The following is a 23292-nucleotide window of genomic DNA, read 5'->3' on the forward strand; positions in this document are numbered from 1 at the left end:
CCTTTTCCTGCTTGCCATAGGAGAGGGAATTTTATGCTGCTGGTAGGCGTCTTGCTGCCTGCTTTTTTTATTGCTCTGTGCCTGAATGCTTTCCAAGGCAGTCAGTCCTCACTTTCATCTACGCCCTGGGATTCCACAGGTGTGACAGAGAAGTGAACCTTTGTGTGAGATTTGGCTGGTTTGCAGAGGTGCTTGCCACAGGGGATTGGAAGTCATAACAAGGGAGTTCCCACGGATAGGTGGATGTTGTGGGGTTGTGCCAGGAAGTTTTGGTTTCCTAAGAAAATTGAAAGATGAAATTCTGGTTCTCTTAAAGTCCTTTGGAGCTTTATAGTCAGCCTGAGCATGGTCTGAGTGCTTTTCACTGCTCTTAAGGTGTTTAAGTTCAGAGCTTGGTCTCTTTATCCAATGTCCTCTGTTGGAAGTGTTTTGGTGGGGCAGTCAAATACTCACCTGAGTTTGAAACATGGGGTTGGGGAAGGCATATCAGCTGGACCTAATTTATTCCCTGTGAGATATTCAGCTGTGCCTGCCTACCATTGTAGGGGACACATGGAAAAGAAAAAGACAAGCATTTTGAGATCCGTAATTGTTTGTAGCTTTACAATGGCTACAGTGTTGTTAGTGCAAAAAGCAAAACATATCCCTATTGAAATTACTTAAAACAGGAGTATTTTCAGAATGAATCCCTATAATGAGGTAGTAAATTTTGTTCATAGATTGGAACAAGCAATAGATATTAAATCCACACTTCAAAAAGGTGTGCCAAACCATTCCTTGTGGGTATGTCAGATGACCTTCAGATTTGCACTCTACTCAAACATCTGCAACTAAAGCTCATTGAAATTAGATTCATAGGTCATTGTTGACGTTATTTTTAGAAGTATTTTCCTTTATAACTTGTATTTAATGGGAAAAAACAACAAAAACTAAAATATCAGAAAACTCAAAACTTGTCACATTCCTGTAATTTTTCTGAAATTAAAATGTGCATTAAATCCGAGTTTCATTGTTATAAATTTTAAAGACTTTATATTAGAATCATAGAATCATAGAATCAGCTGGGTTGGAAGGGACCTCTGAGATCATCAAGTCCAACCCTTGATCCACTACCGCTGTGGTTACTAGGCCATGGCACTAAGTGCCACATCCAGTCTCTTTTTAAAAATCTCCGGGGACGGAGAATCCACTACTTCCCTGGGCAGCCCATTCCAATGGCTGATCACCCTCTCTATAAAGAAATTCTTTTCATACCTAACCTAAACCTCCCCTGGCACAACTTGAGACCATGCCCTCTTGTCTTGCTGATGGTTGCCTGGGAAAAGAGACCAACCCCCACCTGGCTACAACCTCCTTTCAGGGATTTGTAGAGAGTGATGAGGTCTCCCCTGAGCCTCCTCTTCTCCAGGCTGAACAGCCCCAGCTCCCTCAGCCTCTTCTCATAGGACTTGTGCTTGAGTCCCTTCACCAGCCTAGTTGCCCTCCTCTGGACCTGCTCCAGGGCCTCAATATCCTTCCTGAACTGAGGGGCCCAGAACTGGACACAGTACTTGAGGTGTGGCCTCACCAGTGCTGAGTACAGGGGAAGAATCACTTCCTTGGACCTGCTGGCCACACTGTTCCTGATCCAGGCCAGGATACCACTGGCTTTCTTGGCCACCTGGGCACACTGCTGGCTCATGAGCAGCTTCCTGTCAATCCAAACTCCCAGATCCTTCTCTGTCTGGCTGCTCTCCAGCCACTCTGTCCCCAGTCTGTAACGCTGCAGGGGATTGTTGTGGCCAAAGTGCAGGACCCGGCACTTGGCCTTGTTGAACCTCATCCCGCTGGAATCAGCCCAACTCTCCGGCCTGTCCAGGTCCCTCTGCAGAGCCCTCCTGCCTTCCAGCTGATTGACACTCCCCCCCAACTTAGTGTCTTCTGCAAATGTATTGAATTTGGCTTTTCAAGTTCTGCATGGCTTCTAATTTAAATTAGTAATAAACTTGAAAGAAAGATTTGGATAAATTTTTTTGTTGTTTTTTTTTTAATTTTATTTTATTTTTTAAGAAAATATGAAACTGACCATTCTAGAAAATATTTTATAATGTAAAATTTGCTGGATTTCTGGCAGAAAAGTTTTTTTCAACATGTTCCCTCTGACAACATCTTCTTGTCATCTGCAAGGGAGCCTACAATTTTTCTGGGGAAGATATGTGTCAGCCCAATGTAGGCCACTCCAAGCTATAGAAAATTAGTCAAACTACTGCAGCCAAATAATGATAGCTGTGTCCTTAGGTAGTATTAGAATGGGAGAAATGGCCATTGCATTTAGAATTTCAAAACACTGGAATGTCCTAATGAGAATCTCATTATTGACTGGTGTTAAGGAAGTCTCCGTGTACCTTAACAGTGCGTTCCCCAATTGTGATGTGTTTCAGATTGTTTTGCCCTGATTTCATGGATATGTATTACTTGTTTTGGAGATAAATGTGAGGATAATGTGCCATATAATGCGTTTTAATCTCCAGTTGACATTTAATGTCAACCTGTTTTCTTAAAACCTGGGTTTTATAGGGGGAATTTTACAGGAGAGCATATGGATTGATATGCTTGATCTGCTTCTTGTTACACAGGATTTGCAGTATAATACTTAAAGCCCCTCTGATAATACAGTGCAGAGATTTTTACTGGCCTGTACAAGATATTTCCAAAATGTGTTTGCTAGTGCAGTTTACTGAAGCCTTCAGGTTTTCCTTGGCATTATGCCTTGAGGAAGCTTTACTGTTGCACTGTTTGTTTTCAAGTTTTACTTCTTAAATATAAATTAGATGTAGTATAGAGCAAAAATTTGTACATTAATATGGCCAGCCATCTCAAATCTGACCTAGAATTGAAATATTACAAATAAAAGTTTGGGTTGCTCTGGCTAAGTCTTGTTGAATTGTGTGAGATGGGGTGTATCATTTCCCGCTGTGTATCTTCAGCAATCAGCAGTGTAACAACGGGCTGATTGGTTATTTACTTTTTATTTTCTCTCCCATAGATCTTATGTCAACGGCATTCAAGCAGAGTGTAGCATGGTTATTTTCACTGTATCTTTGTTGGTTGCATAAATCAAAATGCAAACAGTTTTACAGAAGTTGCGTTTTATATCCTGGCAACTTCTTATTTGTCCTTGTTCCTATTAAAATGTTTAATTTCCCTCAGACAGCTTGACCTTTTCCTTCCACTTGAAATAATGACAAGGGCAAATATTTGTCAACATCCTTTCAGCTTGATGTCGGTATCTTGGAGGTATCTGCAGCTGAGGTGGTGGCCAGTGGTGGGAATGCCCCTCTCTGCCTCCATCTCTGCAGCAGTCCTAGTGGTGATGTGCAGCTGCCAGAGTATCACCAGCCCCAAGGGCCACCTAGAGAGGTTGGCTTACCCACCCACCCTTCCAAAGCCCCGGGTGGCTGGGGAAGGACATGAAGAGCAGGCTGCAGGTCAGTTATCTTCCTTTCTCCTGGCATGACAGTGCATTATTCCAGACCTCTTAACTGTGTTCAGGTGTAACGTAGCGACAAATCAAGGAAATTTTACAGTACCTCCAAACCCGGTATAGCTGTGAAGTTCCTCCTGTGAAGTTGCTTTGTATTAAATGATCAAAAATGGTGTTTTGGGTGAAAGAATGAATGATACCTGAACAGACACAGTGACTTTGTCAGGATGTTTAGGACCTTGAGCAGAGGTATGGATTTTGGGAACCTGTAATGCTTGTGAAATAGAATCAGTATTCAGAACCTGTAATGCTTGTGAAATAGAATCAGTATTTTTTAAGAGTGTATATATAAGTTAAACTTCTCGGGAGAAGGGGACTAACTGTTTTTTTTCTCCCTTTTATATGTGTCTAGCACACTGCTCATTATATGGAGTCCTAATCCTTCACTGGCAGACAGTGGTATGAATACCAGTGATTTCTCCTTGTCTCCTTCAGACCTGCATGATTAAAAACCTACCTATGTGACTAAAATCCTGCATCAGCATCAAAGTGATTTGGATTCCTTCATGCTTTTAGCTACCAAGGTTGCCAGTTAAAAGACTTATTCCTGCTTACACATGATCAGAGATCTCTGTTGCACTCTACCTGGCACAGACCTACTGATGATGGATGTGACTGGTACCTACACAGAATGTGTTCCCAAAGGGAAGCTTTCCACGGTTTTGAATGTCCTTTAGCTGAAGACTTGTTCAGGAGGGAGAAAGTATTTTAAGGAAACTGGCAGGTACAAATCCTTATAATATCAAATCCTTATAATAAGGCTCCTGCGGTCTGTGCATGTGCTGCCTGACAGACCTGTATTTGGTTTCACTGGTGGCCTTTCAAATGCAGGGTTAGATTTCCTAGATGTCACTGCAGGTAAGCAATCCCAGTTATCTCCCCACACAAAGTCTCTTTGCCTTTTCATGGGCAAATACTCTCTTGACTGTTCATATCCTGTGCTTTGCTGCTGTCTTTCTCTTGCAAAACGAGTTGAAGTGTTTAATTTAGGAAGAACACAGTCACATATTGCATGCTGCTGCAAAATGGTGGTTGGGCTTGCTGGCGTAGGTAGCTGTCTGCTGTGGCTTTGGGAGGAATGTTCAGCAGATACTTGATGACCTTCTGTAGGAGGAAAAAGGTGCACAGGTGACAATGGAGGAGGTTCTTGTGAATGTCGAGGTCTCTTGCAAGTCTGGATATCAGCCTACGTTCCAGTATATAGGGAGAGAGTTGCACTGACAAGAAATTAGTGTCTCCTTTATTTGGAAACTGAAGGTCTTGGTGCACCACATTCAGAGTGCTTCTGTGGCTTCACTTCCAGACTTAAGTCTGAATAAACAAATATGTTCCAGCTGGAAAGGAACTGATTTTTCTTTAAAAAAAAAAAACCTTGGAGTGCCTTGGGTGTGTTGGGTAATTGTGTACTCAAGAAACGCACTTACATAAGTGAAGACACTCCTGTAACCCTCGCCTGCCAGGAAGGCAGGCGCTGCAGAAAATCTTCCTCATCTCAGAGGAACTCCAGTAGGTGCAAAAGCGGGGAAGAACCTTTGTCCTTTGCACTGTATTTATTCACAAAGAGAAGTTATCTTTGGCATGGCTGCTTGGCACCAGAGGATCCCTGGTTTTTATCCTGTGGAGCTGCTTTTTCTTGTTGGTGTTGCGGGTAAGTTTCCTTTTCTAACGTGGGAGAGGTGAGTAGTTTTTCACAAGGCTTCGCCACTGCTGGTTGAAACAGCCCAGCAAAGTACCTTCTGGAGGCAGGATAGGAGTCAGAAACAAATGTGGAGGGAGGTAGAGGCAGCATGCGGCAGAGCATGGTGTGTAGGATATCGGTCTGGGTTTCCTAGTCCATGCAGATTGTGAGGGACTTTTTACAAGGGCATGTAGCGACAGCACAGAGGATAATGCCTTTAAACTGAAAGAGAGTGGGTGTAAATTAGATATAAAGAAGAAATTCTTTACTGTGAGGGTGGTGAGACACTGGAAAAGGTTACCCAGAGAGGTGGTAGATGCCCCATCCCAGGGAACAGCCAAGGTCAGGTTGAACAGGGCTCTGAGCAAGCTGATCTGGTTGAAGATGTCCCTGCTCTTTGCAGGGGATTGGACTAGATGACCTTTGAAGGTCCTTTCCAACCCAAACTGTTCTATGATTCCAAATCCTAAACAGTGGACAGTGATGTCCAGATCTACCTCTCATACTTAACAGTGTGCATTTAGGGGAGTTCTAAAAGAAGGACACTTTCTGAGCAAAACTAGACTAATACTGTACTTACTAAATAAGCACATTTTCGATTAATATAGTTTATAAAATGTACAAACAGGTCTTACTGTTTGCTTACATTGCTTACAGTACAAATGTCAAATCTAAATGCATGTGAAACTTTATTTCATATGTTTATTTCAAATGTAATTGGATTTTACTGTGAAAACATTTCATGAGTTAAGTTTGAGATGTGTGACAGAACAGCAAAGATATTTAATACTTTGCTTAATTTAGAAAAATGACCTTTCAGAGAAAAAAACTGCGCTTGTCAAAAATATACTGATGAATTAATTTCTTGTGATGCCAGTGTGATAGTTGACTTTTGAGAGCAACCTTATAGATAATGAGTTTTATTTTTATCTTAGATCTGTCTGATTGTAGTGCTTCTTGCAAATCAAGTCACTTTACTGACTTTTAAAGCTATAAATAAATAGCAAAATTTGGAAGCAAAAGAAAACCAACTAAAAAAACCAACCCAAATAACCCCAGCAAAATTAAACCAAATCAGAACAAGGCAGATCTGACTGACCAGTGGGGATGGATACCTGGGATTTTAAACAATATTGCACTGTAAGATCAGTACCCCCTTTCACCACCACCCGCTCCCCATCCCTACACCACCCTTGCAATATTATCTAGAAATACCATAATTTTATTCAGATTTTAAATGTCCCTAATAGAAATGTGATAGCAATGGTATTTGCATTAGGAAAAACGAGATTTGTTTCCACAGAGTAAGTCAATGACTTTTAATTTGTAAAAATCTGCAAGGAATTTGAAAGCCACTTTAGTACTTCTTGTAGGTTTTTGACTGCTTAAATTGATTTATGTTTAGAACCTAATCTTGCTCACTTTGACAAAGCTGGCAACTTCAGTGGGTTTATTTGTGCAGATAGAGTGAGAAAGATTCAGCTTTTGATATAAATACTTTAGCTTTCTGGTTTCTGAGAACTGTTTTCTTACAGTTAATTATGCATCCTTAAGGATGTGTACATTCATACGCATATGTAGAGGGAGAGATGGCAGCTTAGTTTGCAAACTATTGAGTTTCGTTTTTCCTATCAATGTTTTTAATTTTAGTTTGAGTCAAAACAATCTCCAAAATGTTAAGATAGACTCAGATCACAAGAGTTAAGAGTCAGGTCACATATATTGTCACATGTAGCATCATACACTGTATATAGGTGCCTATTACTGTAACATCAGTATGTTTCAATATATTACTTGAAAACTTTTTGCTGGCTTGGTTCAAAGTGGTCCTTTGAGGTTCATTTCGGCAGGGACAGATGTCAAAACAGGAGGTTTGTTTTCTTGTAGGCCATTAGCATAGCTGTTGGGAGTTAGGGCAGGTGGAGGGGAGAGTGCGGAAGATGACTTAGCATGGACAGGCTTGGGAACGGGTTTGTGGAAGCTAAAAAATTGCAAAACAAAAATTCCTTTCTGTGCTTGAATTAAATTGAGATGATTTTAAATAAAGTGGTGCCAACTTCAAACAGCTTACAAGTTTAAAAGTTGGTGTTGTTTAAAAGAAATACTGAAGGGTCGGTGGTCAGGGTCAGGCGTGCTTCTGACTAGAACTGAAGTGCCTGTATCAGCAAACAAGAGAATGTGAGTTAGGCACTCTAAAAGGTTGCGACTTGGGTGAAATGCAACAGGAAAGCTAAAATGCATGATAAAACCACATGGCGTTAGCTTAACCAATAAATTTTAGCAGTATTTTAATTTTCTTGTGTTAGAAATGTCATCTTAGTTGTTTGGGTTGAGTACCACATTTGCTGAAAATACGGTTAGCTGCAAGCTGGTGTTGAAAATAGCAAAGGCCCTTTTGCTGTTTGACTGCTGTGGTTTTGATGGAGTCGGTGAGTAGCGAGTCACCATCATGTTTTGAAAGTTACAGTCAGGTCACTCTGAGCTAGGCTTGGCTGAGCATTTTTGGTAATATTGCAAATAAACTCCAGCTTCGCAGCGGCAAACTTACTGTAATTCTGTGGTGATCTCCTTTTGGGTGGTAAGTTTCTTAGAATAGCTTTAGTTATTGTTGGAACAGAGGCAAGTTTAAAGGGTATTGCATGCATGTAATGGTATTTCATCTCAAGCAAAACAAAGGATGTCAGTTTCTAAAGCAACCAGAATTATTTTTAACTCTTTCCTTATTTCTTTAAAACAAACTCAGAGTGATTCATCAGGATCCTGTCTTGAAGTTGCCCCTGCAAAGTGTTTTCAAGGGAGAATAACAAGTGGTTCAGTGGGCAATTTTGCAAGAACCATCTGTGGACTAAGGTGGTTTGTGGGGTTTTTTTAACCTTTAAAGCAGTGCAATTAGCAGCTGGGTGGTATTCTGAAAATCACATCTGATCTCCCTCCAGGACATTATCTGTTTGCCCTTATCAGGATATGTTCTTCTTAGTAAAGTGTGTGTGAGATTCCCCAGTACGCAGCTTCAGTGCTTCATGACAAAAACTCAAGAGCTCCTGTCTCATTGTGTTTAAAAATGTTTCTCAAAACAGAATAGATCAATTAATTCATTTGCAGTAGGAAAGCTAAATCTTAAACACATGTATTTTAAATATCTGACTGAAAGTGGGGAGGAAAAGAGAGCTGACGTAAATTGGTAACACAAAATTGGTGAGACGTTCAGCTCCTAAAACTTACAACATGATATTTGAAGTACGTGTTATGAAGTTCCAGTTTGATCTTTTTTTCCCAATAATGCTGTTTGACCCTCCCTATTACATTTATTGTTTAATATACCCTGATTATGTCAAATATTCCTCACCTCTCTGTAAATTAAACTGCTGTAAACTTTTAGACTCTCCTCATTGGGAATCATCTACAGGCTCCTAGGTATTTGTATTGCTCTTTGAACTTTTTCTATATCTGAACTAGTTGTATAATTTGTCTACACTTTCCCTGAAGCAGCTCAATATTTTATCTGCAAATACTGTCGTGTCCCACAAGGAATTAAAAAAATAAATCAGCAAAGTGCTCAGGAATAAACCTTGTGTGCTATGTGGTTGTTCTCAGAGAGTCATCAAGACCTGCAGGTCACCTCCTCAGTGCCATAAACCAAACTGTCATAAATTCAATGTTATTAGTAGTTTAAACAGATACGGGGATTTGACCTATTTCCTTCTTTCTGTATTTCAGTGCTTTGATTATGGCTTTTTGCCTTAGCATTCTTGTAATAGCATTCCAGGTACAAACACTTTTCCGTAGTCCACAATTTAGGCTGTTAATGTGCTGGTTGGGTTTCGTTGCTCCAGCTGTCTTATGAGGAGGCAACTCCTAAGGTGCCATATGATAAACTGTAGTTCAACTGGGAATTAAGCTAGGAAATTAAACTATTTGCATGCTCAGAACTATATCCTGATAATAATTTTAAATCAGTATCTGTTTTTCCAGATTTCAATCTCAATTTTTCAAGGGTTTTTTCATGAGCACCTCTGGGTTTGTCCCTGCTTTTGTGCTAAATTTGGAGTAACAATTTCCAAATCTTTTGTTTGCTGTAGCACATGAGTGTGCAGCCACTAAAATTTTCAAGATCGTGTACTACGAGTGCAAAAGCGTAAATTTTATCCAGTATATAATTGGTAATTAAGGTCAGATTCTGTTACTGAATCCTATCTTGAGTTGTTAATGAATACTGATTAAGTATTCAATTTGAACAAAATTTGATTTCTGGAAGTTCTTAGAAATAAAACTGTCATAGTTTAATATGGCTGGAAGTAATTACTAAATTGGTTAAATGAAAACTAAGATATTTAAACACCTAAACTATAAACTTCACGTGAATGTTGGAGGTGTAGGGTGTGTTGTTGACTTTTGGATGTGACTGATTGTTTTTATTCTTTAGGTTTTTTTCTTTGAAAGTATTATATGCTTAAAATTTATTCTACAGCATGAAACCAACGTGACAATCTATACGACATTCGTTAATCTTGTATCAGAATTAACCGGAGATTATTTAGTTTGTAATTATGAATTGTAGCTACAGAAGATGAGAAGCTCTACAGAAAGACTGTCAAAGATATGAAAGCATCAGGTCATCTGCTGTAAGAGTATTTATTTTAACTAAATTTAGTCACTGATAAAATATTGTCCAACGTTTTGTTAAAAGGGAAAATAAATAGAAAATCATGTGTTTAGTGTTTTCCTACTTGCTGTGATTTCTCCTAAGTAGATTCCTCAAAGTATGAACTGATCTATCACTTTCCGAGGAAAGAGGAATCAAAAGAAGCAAATCATTTAAGTGCATCATGTCTACAGTGTAGACACTGTTTATTGGCCTTGTATTGTACTTCATAATTTTCTTCTTTTTTTTCCCGTGCACTATCTTTTATTCTGCCTTTGTTCTCCTGTCTCCTTTCCTTTTCCTTCATCCTTTTCCACACAAAGCAAACTATTTGCCTCTACTTTTAAGAACCACAAAGAAAGAGAGAAAAATGGTCTCTGAGCTCTGTGCACACCCTGAGGTCTCCCCCGGGTTGGAGCCTTCAGAAGACTTTGACCTACTGCAGTTCACATGGGGAATAACAGATATGTGCATTTGGTGGATGCCCAACACTCACAGCCTTAAATACCAGCACCAGGTGAATCTGGTGGCAGGAGATGGGATGAGGATAGTCTTGCTGATGTGATTCTTGGCGTAGAAGGGGTTAGTGAGAGAGGAAACTGGAGAGAAGTTGAGGAGCACCAAGCCCAGCCTTGCTCCTGGCTTTTCTGTGCTGGAAAATCCCGTCATTCCAGCAGTGTTGTGTGATGGTCTGTAAAAATGAGCAAAGTGAATAGAAGATAAAAGTGGAGAAGGGTAAGTCTTAGGGAAGCCACACTTGTTCCTTGTCAGGCAATCACTGATTTGTTGGTTTGGTTGAAATGTTCCTGGCGTTTAGTGGGGCTCTTACAAGCATTACTGAGAAGTTGGCCAAACCTTTTCCTTCAACACAACTCCAGGTGCCTAGGTCAGAGAGGCTCAGTGGTTTGCTAGTCACCATGAACCTCCTCAAAGAAGAGAAATCAAAGAGCAAGAGAGGTCATCTAGTTGACCTTGTTCTCTCTCCTCCTTCCCTTCTTTGTGCATGTGAGGATTCCAATGTTATTTTTCTTCTTATTAACCACACACAATTTTTACCTCAGTTACCCTTGCTTGGGCAGGAAATTTGGAAAGTTCAAGCAGAAATTTATTTTAGCTGAGCTGTTGAAAAAAAAGAGAAAAATACTTCAGTAAATAGGTAAGACATTTAAAACTGAAATAAACAGAGTATATACGGAGGGTGGAAATGCCCTTTAAAATCTGAATAGTTTGGGAAATTTTTGGCTGTTTCTTAAGTCATTAATTTAAATGCTACCAAGAAAATGTCCGAACAAACCTATTAAAAACAACCCCAAAAAGTGGTTTCAGAACATTATACATAAACATGTTCCTCACCACCCCCTCATCTTCCATCAGACAGCACAAAATTGAGCACGAATTCTAAATAAAAAAGGAAAAAACACCTGGGTGATGTTCAGATTGCAGAGTGCCATCATTTTGTAGGTGTATAAGAAACAGCTCGTTAATTATCTTCCTAAGCTTGCAAGTACAAAAAGAAGATTTCACCGCTGAGCCTAGAAAAAGAGAGGAAGGGGACTAGGTATTGGACTGGCTTAGTTTTTACTTGCTGGTTTTTTTTTTTCAAGAATTCATGAGTTTGCTCTTCCATAGCAATAGGAACTGTACTTCTTGTGGGATGAAGTGAATGTGAGATACTCTATACAATTTTTGCTTCATTTTTCAAAATGCTTTATAGCATATTAATAATACACTTAACTATCTGCATACTGCTATATTTGCTTCCTATTCTTTATTTACTAAACAAAACCTTCTCAGCTTCTCGTACTAACTAGCTTTTTTCTGTATAAAAATCAATGAGCTAAATTTGCAGTGTCAACTTTCTGGAATACTTTTTTTTAAGAGCTGATTTGTTATCCAAGGGTATCTTGGAGGTAATAAAAAAAGGGAATGACAGCCTATTTTCTTTTATTTGTTGGGGAGGAATTTATTGTATTTCTTGGAGAGGAGGGGAGAGAGCATTTCAGGGTTTTTTACTTCAGGTTTGATGCTGATTAACATCCAGGGCAAATATTTTAAGAACCCTCATTACTCCCCCAAGAAAGAGAAAGAAGCAAATTTCGATCAGGAGTTTACTTTGGAGTCGTCATTAAAGATTTCACTATTGTACTTTCACAGTTTTCTCTATAAATTCAGTTATTTGTCTCTACTTCCTTTTAGTGGGTTTGTATGATCTGAGCAATTTTGACTTTTTGCAGTGGTCAGGAATGAGGACATTGCTGTCCTTACAGGTGAGCCACGGTGGGCAGCATGCCTTTGGGTGGGACTGGGAGCAGGGAGCCTGCAGCAGCAGTGGTCCTAGGGCCAGCCTCCCTTCTTGGCTTCCAGGACCAGCTGGAGCAGGCACGGAGGAGGAGAGAGATGAGAGCCAACGGTGGTGGAGACAGGTTTTAACAAGTGTCTTGGGACCAGCACAATCCTGCTCCAAGCAGAAATCTTGGAGAAGAGAAGTAGAAGGGAGCTTGAAAATGGCTCATGCAGTTTGCAGGGTAGCTAGGTGGGTGCTTAAAGCCAAGCACAGCCTTAGCAGGCTGGTGTGTGGTTGTGACCAGAAATTATCCCTTCCTAATAATGTGAACTAAATCCTTTCAGTACCAAACATTTCCCTGACGTGCCTGATTTCCTCCCAGCATACCTGCTGATTGGCCCCCTCCTTCCCCAAGTCATACCTTCTGGAATGTCTGGGAAAATTTGGATGATGTAGGGTAATTGTCCCACAACTTCCTCACTCTGCTTAGGGTCTGCCTATAACTAAGGCATATTCAGTTTCTGGAGAGATGGTTTATCCCCACTTCCACTGTCTTTGACAGGAATGGCACATGGGCTGCAGAACACCCAATTGCTCAGTGGTGCAAAAACTCTAGACCTAGTTTTTGACTCAGGTCTTGAAGGAGAATGGGAGCAGGTAAAGGAAAACAGTAAAATAAGTCACTGAATTGAGGTATTCACTTAATATGTAGATTTTCCATCCGCAGTTTGTGTCTGCCCTGAGAAAGGAACATGAACTGCCTAGGGCTGTTTTGTTTGTAAGCCTCTTAGTGTGGTTAAGCCCCTGTTCATGGCTGCAGCATGCCGTTAACAAGAAAAATATATCTTAGTGACTTGCTTAAGTTTTGTGTTTCAGATATACCTAGTTCTACATCAACTTGTTTTGACTAGTTTTTCAAAGGCGTTTTTCATTTTGTTAATCCAGTTTCTGTTGATGTTTTTCACTTTAAAGCTGCAGCTAGTAACATTTCATTCAGCATGGAAAAAAGTCAGGGCAAAAATAGAAAATTACTATGGAAAAGTAAGCTTGCAAAGTCCATAGAGCAAGGTTTAGCCTAACAAGTTAGTGGTGGACTTTTAGGTTTTTGTTTCTTTAGTGCTAAGACCCACTGATGCCATTATGACAGTTGGACTTCATTCACACAGCATGTAACACTTAAAACTTATTAAGTTCTTGGAAAGACAAGCGAGCAAAAAATGAGATACCTTAGTTAAACTGATGAAAATTTTTGACTTTATATTTAATGTTTAGTTATACTAAAGAGGAATTTTGAATTTGAAGGTGTGATTTTGCAGCCCTGTTCAAAGGGGTTTACCGAGTAGCGTGAAATGGCAGCTGCCCTTCAGGCTGGAAGAAGCCCTGAGCTGTGTGTTAGAGTCAGTCCAATTATAAGGATGCTACATGAAGATGCTCCAGCACCGGCAGGAGCTGGTGAGGAAGGAGCGGGCAGGGTGGCTGGAGGTGATGACCCAGAGGCACTTTGTACTTTGATCTGCGTGGTGTAGGGATGATGTTCTTTGGACGGGCTGGATTTTAAAGACAGGTTGGAAGTAAGGACAAGGTTTCAAAGAAGAAAGACAGAGTATCAAGTCAACTCTCCCAACATACCCCAGGAGAAAAATCTCTTGTGTGTAAATTTATTGAGAAGCTGATATTTACACATTTTGCAGTCGATATCTACTCCTTAGCAGACAAACACTGCCTGCTGTTCTACAGTTAATAGAAATGTGCCTCTGTCGATTCCCGTTTGCTTGAGTGATCTGGGAAAAGAGCAGGCATAGTGAATGGCAGTGTTGCCAATTTGATGGAGTTATCCAGGGAGGTGAAGATGAAGATGCAAATGAAAATGCAAAGGATTTCAAAATGACATTAGGTTGCTGTGCAACCATATTGCAAAATGACAAGTGAAATTCAGTGCAGATAAATGCAAAGTGATGTCCACAGGAAAAATATTCAGACTTTTCATTTAACTTGAGTTGTTAACACTTGGGCATGAGATCCAGGGGTCATATATTTGTGGGGAGAAGTCAACTGTGTGCTCGCTAGCTGTCAAAAAACAAATTAAACATTAGGACTGTTGATGGCAGTAGTACAGAAAAACATATCTGTTACAGTAGCATCTGTGGTGTGCCTTCATCACGAACAGTGGGATCGATTCTGATGTCTTCCTCCTAATTGCCTTTCCCTTCTTCACTTCCATCTCCAAAGAGGATAAAATGGCACTGCAAAAGCCGCAGAGGTCATAAGTCTATTGAACAGCTTTTGTGTAAAGAATGATTTAAGTAGATGAGGCCCTGCAGTTTGAAGAAGACAGATGTGAAAAGCTGCCATGAATTCAAAACCCACTTGGAGAAACTAATGTAGGAATAATCTGTGGGACTCATGAGGTTTAAGTACAGCTCCTGGGGCTCACTTCAGAGTGGCATGGCTTCAGAATCCAGGACTTGCTTTTCCCTTGACTTCTGCTATCAGCTGCTGCTGGAGCCAAGATGTTGGGCTGGACTTTTGGCTTGACTTGTAGGCTTTTGATTTGTTTCATTTTTTGTTAGTCATCAATAATTTTCTTTTTCCTTAGCCAGCAGTACTATTTATTGTCCATCTTAATACCAGGTAATATAAGAACTTCAGTATTCAAAGTCCTATTAAAGATCTAATAATTTAAACCATTTCTATCAAGATTTTGGGATCTCAGCAAAGAGAGGATTTTTGAGGTATATGCTAAGCTTAAGAAAATTAATCTGTGCTTAAACAGGGTTGTTGATGCTATAGGTTCCTAGTGCTGAATGTATCTACTTACCTTATGTCTACCTTGTAAATTCGGTGCTGTTTGAGGAAATCCATAAATAGAAGAAGAAATTACATAGAAGTTTGACCCCTCAAAGAACTTGCAGAAAGCCTTTATGCTGTTGTCTCAGGTGATGAAACACTCTCAGTGTTGTTCTACCAGTTGAACCAGTTTTGTGCCTTTTTGTCTTGGGAAAACCCTCCCTCAGCAGCCTTGCAGTTGAGAACAAATGCTTTTAGAGTACCAGAAAGATGGATGGAAACATTTTTCCCAATTTGGCTGGGAAGCGGCTGGCTCCACTGTTTGGTTTAGGTTCTGTATTTGAGAAAACAGAGAATTAAAAGAAATCTTTTGGGCTCCATGTGCTATTTTGACATATGTTTCCAGTGAGTGGAAATGTTGTTAGTTTGTTGGTGGTTTGGTTTGTTTGGTTTGTTTGGGTTTTTTTAATGGTTGAAGGTATTTCACTGGTATTTATTTAATCTCTATGTCAGACTTAAAAAAAAACAAAAAAAAAACAGTGAAAACCACACCTTTTTCCAGTTTGGGGACAACAGATCATAGGCCAGTAAACCTACTGGAGGAGGGAACCTGTCTCAGTGCAGAAGGTATGAAGGTGCTCATAGCAGCAGCTTGGAGAAGGTGGTGAACTAGAGCTTTAATATTTTAACTTCTAGCACCTATATTGGGTTAGGTATAGGAAAAAAAAACAAAACCAAAAGCCAAAATTAAGCCTCGAACAGAGAATACCCTAGAGGCTGTTAAATAATTATTACACAGATTTCAGTGATAATAATCATCACTCTGTCCTAAGTAGGCAGCTGGAATCTGGCAGTGGGGCAAAACAATGCTCCAGGATCAGCATAGCAATGGGGTAATTATTGTGCTAGATGGCTAGATGGATAATTGCACGCAAATGGAATGCAATCAGTACCTGTGTTTGTAATTCGGTACCAGAGGGAGACAACGGAGGGAGACAACGTGTAAATGGATTATCTCCTTCGACTCAGCTGGTGCTCTCAGAAGCACACACACAGGATGCCAGATCACCTGGCTTTGTGGGGCAGGTGAAAAAGGAGCTAGCTGTGGAAAGTGCTACCCTTGCACTATGCAGCGTGAGAAGGTGCCAGGCAGGAGGTATTTCTGAAGATGCACTTCTGAAATTTTATGCTTGGCAGCTACTGTGCCTGTCCCCACAGGTGCCTTGCTTGTTGTTATATCCTTCTGTAAGGCGACAGCCATCCAGAAAACTTCTTCCCCCCCCCCCCTCCTGTGCTCAGTTTTTAATGAATTTAAAAGCCTCACAGTAAAAATTCAAATCATGTAAACAAACAAACAAGAAAAAGCTTGAAAGCTCCCCAGTCATAAATTAATGACACAGGGATAGAGTAAGGTGCTTATGTAACTTATGCACCTACACCTTGTCAACCTCATTAAAAGCCCTTATCATTCTTGAGTGGTATATGTGATGGCAAGGATAAAGCCGTTATATATTTAACTTATACACAACCTCTCCACTGACTGTTTTCATTGTATATACTGTGTAGCAGATCATTGTTGAAACAAGTTTAAGCTGGAGATTTTAGATTGTGTTTTCGCAACCCTCTTTTTTTCTTAAAATGGATAGTAATAAGAGGAGGAATTTTATCTTCTGTTTTCAACGGGGTTATGTAAAGTATCTGTCATGGGTTCTTCATTTTTAAATGCAAATAATTATATATGGCAGGGAGTATGATGAGCATTCAAAGTTGACATTAAAATGAAAATGCATCATTTTTTTCTGAAAAACTCATCAAACAGGTCATTAGGCAAGGTTATAATGACTAGCTGAACATTTTAAGATGTTTAAAATCTCATTTTAGATGTTTAAAAAGGTAGTTGATAATTTTTAATATGACAACTGCTCCTGCATCACCCTGCTAGTTGCTAAGAGTTTAAAATTTATATAATTTTTAAGAGGTCTTTTTTCCCCCCTTTCTCTTTCAGCTGTACAGTCTTCAAACCCAGTAGCTTCTAACAAACATAAGGTTTAATCTGTTTCACTTGCATTTTTGGTAGGCTGCAGACATCCATGCTGCCAGTGATCAGGCTCAGCATTTGGCAACCCATTAAGCTGTGGTGCTGTGATTCTCTAAGCCCCAAACAGGAAAGGAGAAACAACAAAATAAACCATATGCCAAAAAATGTCAAATTTCCACACTATAAAATTACAGAGAAGATGAAGGGACTGTGTTTCCTCATCTGATCTCTTTTAATCTTGAGAGTTCCTCATTAAATTGGAAAAGGGAAATGTATGGGGACAGAAAAGTGGTTTCTAATTAAAAGTAGATTTAAATCTGAGTGAGAAGAGTGCTTCATCCAATGCATTTTGTGAAATACCTTCTTCCTGCTGTGTGCCAGCTTTGTAGGTGTTCATAGGCAGCAGTGTGAACTTGGGGCCATCAAAGGCATCCTCAGATGCTCGGATCCTCCTCCCCTTGCACCTCCTGACTGCGGTGTCCCTGCCTTCAGCAGCGAATGACAGTGCTGCTGTCCCCAGAGTGCAGTTGGGACCCCGGCTGTGCTGCCTGGGTTTCCAGTTTGGAGGCTGTCCCGCTGTGCGGGGCCGCCTGCATGCAGGGGCCTGCCGAGCCTCTGCTCCTACCGAGAAACAGGCAAGAGGCAGCATCCCACCTCCTACCCCACTGGCTGCACCGCCCCTCAATTAACCTAATGGGCTCCTTGTACAGACAAGACTCTTGGGGTTTGGTTTGGGTTTCTTTTCCTTTATTGTTTTTCTTAATTAGCTGGTTAAAGGAAGTTTTGGGATTCATCTCAGTTAACCAAAATACACTGGAACTACGGTGTTCTTGTTTTAGCAGGTTGCAAAGAGCCTTTCCTCCTCCTAGCAAAAGGGAAAAGACAAGCATCACAGCCCCCTTGCTGTGGGGCGTGGGCGCTTCTGCATCCCCTCTAGTCCCAGGTGGGTACCCCCCAGCTGCAGGCAGGGTGCCTTGGGATTAAACACTGCCACGGAAACCTGCCATCTGGGAAATGCTCCAAGCTTGCATCAGCTTCCTGCGTCATTCGTCGGCTTCACAGGGCTACCCTTCCTTCCTGCCCTGCCTCTGCCTGCACTGCATGGGCACTGGTGCTCGGAGCATGGGTCTTACCTCTGGGGGAGGTGTGTAATGGCTCAGATGGGAAGTGGTGGTGGGCTCAGGTCCCTCCATGTCAAATCCGAGTCCTGGAGGTGTTCTAGGCCAGGTTGGATGGGGCTTTGAGCAACCTGGTCTACTGGAAGGTGTCCCTGCCCATGGCTGGGGTGGTTAGAACTATATAGTCTCTAGGGTCCCTTCCAACCCATGGCATTCTATGATTTTATGTTTTATAAGCTGGGCCACTCTGCACCACCTGTCTGGTGCTCAGGGTATTTTTTTTTATTATTTGTTTGTTTGTTTAATTTATTTAATATTCAGTGCTTTCAGGCACTTCTCATCCAATGAAAGGTGAAGCACTTTACTGACACTTTAGCCTGGCAGGTTTCAATAGTCTGAAGATGGAGATTTCCACACAAGGTCTTGGCCTCTTATCACTTGCTCTCTTCTTACAAGAAGAAAAACTGTTGCCATCTGAAGCTGTTTTGCAAAGGAAGTATTTTTGCGATGACTCAGGCCTAAGGCTGAGAGTTGTTCTTGTCTCTAACTGAAGGTAAAAAATATGCTGACATTTTCCTTCCAGCTGTTTTGGTTAAGTATTTGAACATATAACCCTAGCCTTTCAGGCAAAATATAAGCTTGTATTTTTAAGTTTTGATGAAATAGCTTGTTCTCAGTATCCAATATGGTTTAAATCTGCTAATTTTCCACTTATACATAAACTGAGTATGTGTGATTTATAAAAAACAAACAAACAAACAAACAAACCAAAACCAGAGCCCTCTTTATTGTTCTAGAGCAGTAGTTGTATGTCTTCAACAAGAAGTCAAAAAAATCCCCTTTTTACGGTGATACAGACACATGCAAATATGCACAATGAAAAATACTCATGTTTGGGCAGTTTGCAAAAGCTTAATGAACTTTTCTCACCCACCACTCCCATGTAAGCTTTCCTGGTGGCTTATAAGTAGGTCTTCCTCAGTGACTACTTCTTCATTCCTCTGTGTGTTGTCACTGTATGGGGCAACTTGTTCAACAGGACCAAGTCATCTCATTATGCTGACATGGGGACTCTTGTGAACAAAAAAAAAAAAAAAAGAGATGAAAACCCACAAACAAACCCACAACTGGACAATTTATTTTACTCCAGCTTAAATTGCTGTCAGAAGTTACTGGTTTCATATTTTGCAAACCTCACACTTTTCAGTATTTCTACTTTCCTTGCTGAAATTCCTAACCTTTATTTTCCTTCCTGAACTCACCAAAAAAATAAGACCTTTAAAATCTTTCTAAAAATTCTTATGCATTTCTAATACATGTAGACATGTTCAAGTTGGTATACGTTGATATATTTAAAAAAACCCCTCTATAAACTGTATTGGATTTGTGAATTAATTAATATCTGTGAGGTTATATCTTTCAGCGAAGATCAAAAACAGAGAATGTAAAGCTATTGAAAAACCTGGTTTATTTTTTCATTTAAAAACCCACCACAGCACCATCATATCTAACTCAGACTGCTGGTATCCATTTAACAATCTATCACAGTGGGAGGTGTGTAAAACAAGACGCATATTTTACTGTGTGCCAGTCTCCTTCCTTGCATTCCTAAAAAGCACAGTTGCATTATATATTTAAAACCTCAAGGAATTTGATGATGTTTCTACACAGCAGATACCTGCTGGGAGAGCTGTGTTAGAGAACAACATGAAAAGGCTTAATGCTGGAGTAAGAAAAACCGTTGCACACATGTTGTTCATTTTCTTTTACATGCATGCAGGTACGTTTGTGTATGTACTGCATAGATATAAATAAAACATGATGTTACATGTGATTTGCATTTTTGTGGCATGCACCTGCCTGGGATAACCACAAGAGCTGGCTTGTTACACTACTGTCATGTGGAATCTCCTTTCTACACAGTGATGCGTATGATGATTTTTTCTTTCATTGTGGCTTCATTTTTCCCCTCTACTAAGCACTTGGTGAGAAATGTCCCATCTTAAATGAGAGTGTGTCTGTCACTGTCATTTTCTTCTAGATGTGTACTACTCCAGAAGGCTGTCTGCTAAAGGTGGGGGACGTTAGGACAGCTCTTAGAGTAAAGTAGTCAAGATATGTACTATTCTGACATTTATAGGAAATAAAGAGGGTGCCATACCTACCATATATTAGAAATTTCCATTAGTTAAATTGCTTTCTCTTATCCTAATAGAAGTAAATAATGTTCCGGTGATAAAGAAATGCTACCTTTGTAAAATTTTCGGGTTAGACAGTATCACAGGTTTAATTCTGAAATAATACAAAACCAAGCAAGTATTGGATTGGATAATGTTAGTTCCAAATAATAGAGGACCTGTCAGTTTTCAGTTCCTCTGGGGCTTTGCAGATGATTTTTGTGTGATGTATTTTTTGCTTATAAAGAGTTTTCAAAGGTATGTACCATTAGAGCACCTATAATATAATTATGAAAGAATATGGTATGCTGTCTGTAATAATCTTCGTTAAGATGTTTGACGTACAGCTAATTTAACGAGACACAAGAGAAGGAGATGACTGGATAATATACATTTGATGTAGTTACCAAGTTATTGCTGGCATACCTGCGAGCTGGCAGAAGACCTGGGGAGGCTGCCTTTTGGTGTTGATGTGGTACTTGGCTCCAAGCCTGCTCTCACCACCTGCTCCATGGCCCCTAGAGATAACCCAGTTCTTCCCTCCAGGCTGAAACACAGCGGTTTGTAAGGCAGTTGCCTATATAGGATCCATAGTTGTGAAATGCAGCAGGCTGGGAAGCAGCTGCCATGGATTTTGTAAACATGCCTTGGTGTAATAACCAGAGCAAGTATCTGTGTGATATCAGCCATTATGAGGATGTAGACCTTCAGTAAAACATTTAGCCTTAGACTGATGTTAATACCCATGCCTCATTTACAGTCCAAGTCATTGCTCTCGGCTTCCGGCACCATTTGAGTTTTTTCAGTGTTCACAGTGCTCAAAACTGTTCTGCACGGGGATACCTCCATAGGTATGGAGACATAAATGCAGCAAATATAATTCATCGGGGAAAATGTATCAGGAGATGCAGGAAGTGTAGGAGACTTTCTGGCTGTGTACCAAGCACATGTTTACCTAGCTATTATTTCTGCTATCTGTGGTTCTTTGTTTGGGATTACAGTCTGACAAAGAAGTGGCTGGGAATTACTGATAGGAACTGATTTTTTTCCGCTAAGAGAATTCAGCTAAGGAGATGAAAGCATTTAATCTTTCTGGCAGTCTAATGTAGCATGGTTCCAAAATTTTTCTCTATAAAATAGAATGATTATGAATTTAAATGCATATATTTCTTGTAGCATTTATGTGAAATATGCAGATAATTATTTTTAATAATGAAACTCCAGTTGCCTGTGTACTTAAGTTTTGATGACTAATCTTTTACATCCTCTGAAGGCAGAAACACTGTATACTGCATGTTACATGTATCTCTAAACAGAGGGGAAGTGAGTATGACAGCCAAACTACGGGTTTGATTTCTTGTTGCTTTTTGGTAAATATTAATGCTTCATTTACAGGTTAGTTTGTTGATTTTTCTTTTTCTGTGTATTTATGTATTTCATCAACTGTTGTGCAACTTTGTGAGTTGCTTCTTCCGTCACCCTTCCCTAAAGGAATAATCTGTGGGAAAACAGGATAGCATTGTTAGATACATTTTTCTCTGATAGCTTTGGTGGCACATGTGTGTAAAAGATGCGTTGTTTACTTTTCCTCTTATTTTGTTAGAAATGGTTATTTACGATTTATTTGGCCCTTTCTATACAAAAATGCATTGATGCATCTAATATTTCAGCAGTAACTAAAATATAGGAAGGTGTTAAATATCATGTCTTCAATGTTTAAAGTAAGCCTGCATAACTGGCTTGGGAAAGAGCTGGTGAAGGGTTGTTCTCTTTTGGAGTTGTTTGGTTTTGTCTTCAGCAGCCAGTAAGTCAGTACAAAAGAAATTGTGATAAAACTTCCCTTTAAATATGTACGTATGTCTCACTAGCCTGAGAAGCAGGAAGAAGTTTGGCTTTTAAAATTGCAGTGGTAGTCTTTCTCATTTAGAACCTCTGGGAGTCTGCCGTGTTAACCTCCTTGTGAGATGTTTCAGTTCATTCTCTGGGACAATGTACAGCAGAGAAATTACTGAGCTTTAGTGAGGAAGGAAACCTGGTACTTGTTCTGAAAAACAGAAATGCAGAACTGCTCAACAAAACTCAACACCTGCAAGAAGGGTTTGATTCAGTTATAATTATTTGGTTCTACGGAGAAAATAATTGGGAAACAAATTCAAACTTCAGCTGTGAACAAATAGTTCCAACATGCTTGAGTGGTTCAGCTGATAAATAATAGAGAAGTCATTTAAACCCATCAATTTAGCAGTGTGTTGAAGAAAGGACATTTTCTAGAAACCTTGTGTTGTATAGGAAGGATGAGTAAAAGTCAGACTGAGTAAAGCCTCAATGTTCGTGAAGAAAGAGGTTGAGGGCTTTGCAGAGCTATCGTCCTCCTTCTGTGCATGGCAGCCATAAAGTCTGGTGTTTCTTGAGTTGTACCAGTAGAGTTTGAGAGGTTTAGGATGAATCCAGATACATTCTGTTAATAAAAACTGCCCCCAGCAAGGGAAAAGAAAAAAGATAATAGAAGAAAAAAAGGGTTTCCCAGGTATTTTGGAAAACGATCGGTTGTATCTGAAAACCATCTTTCAAGCTCAGATCTAGACTGGTCAGGCCATAGTTTGATGTAGAGCTCAGCCTCTCCCACCGCCGCTGCTTCTTATCGACACGACTTCTAATCCTGAAGCCACTCAGGGGACTGTTTGCTACCAAAAAGAAATGGGTGTCAAATTTTTATTTATTCCAGTTGCCCCTCGCTTCTTGTTCTGCACATGCAAGCACATGCACGTGCAGAACGAGGTCTCCTCTTCCCACAAAACCTTCTGTGCCTTCTGTGCAACAGCGGGAGAAGCACAATTCTCATTCCAACACCAATGTGTCTGGGGGGCAGCAAGTGAACTGTGAAGACGGGGAGAGAGTAAAGACTCAAGGCCTCTTATTGCTCCCACTGTGTATATGGAAATTTCCTATAATTTCACAGAGGAGTAAGGTTGGGGCTGCTGCTTGCCCCCTCCTACCCCTGTGTGACAGTATTGGCTTCATTGCTTCACTTAGCAAATCCTGTTT

The 23292-nt window shown here is 40.2% G+C and overlaps 1 protein-coding gene across 14 annotated transcripts in view; it reads left to right on the forward strand.

Annotated features, from left to right (window-relative positions):
* HIVEP1 (HIVEP zinc finger 1) overlaps positions 1-23292 on the forward strand; it is a 137303-nt gene that overhangs the window by 46628 nt on the left and 67383 nt on the right. For 8 of the 14 annotated variants that reach the window (XM_032681348.1, XM_032681337.1, XM_032681441.1 and 5 more), the window contains one exon: positions 5088-5171. The exons of the other annotated variants lie outside the window; for them this stretch is intronic. In XM_032681348.1, the coding sequence (XP_032537239.1) occupies positions 5088-5171 (84 nt within the window). The remainder of the gene's footprint in view (positions 1-5087; positions 5172-23292) is intronic. 14 annotated transcript variants of the gene reach the window in all.

Source organism: Chiroxiphia lanceolata, chromosome 1 (genome assembly GCF_009829145.1).
Source record: "Chiroxiphia lanceolata isolate bChiLan1 chromosome 1, bChiLan1.pri, whole genome shotgun sequence".
NCBI lineage: Eukaryota > Metazoa > Chordata > Aves > Passeriformes > Pipridae > Chiroxiphia > Chiroxiphia lanceolata.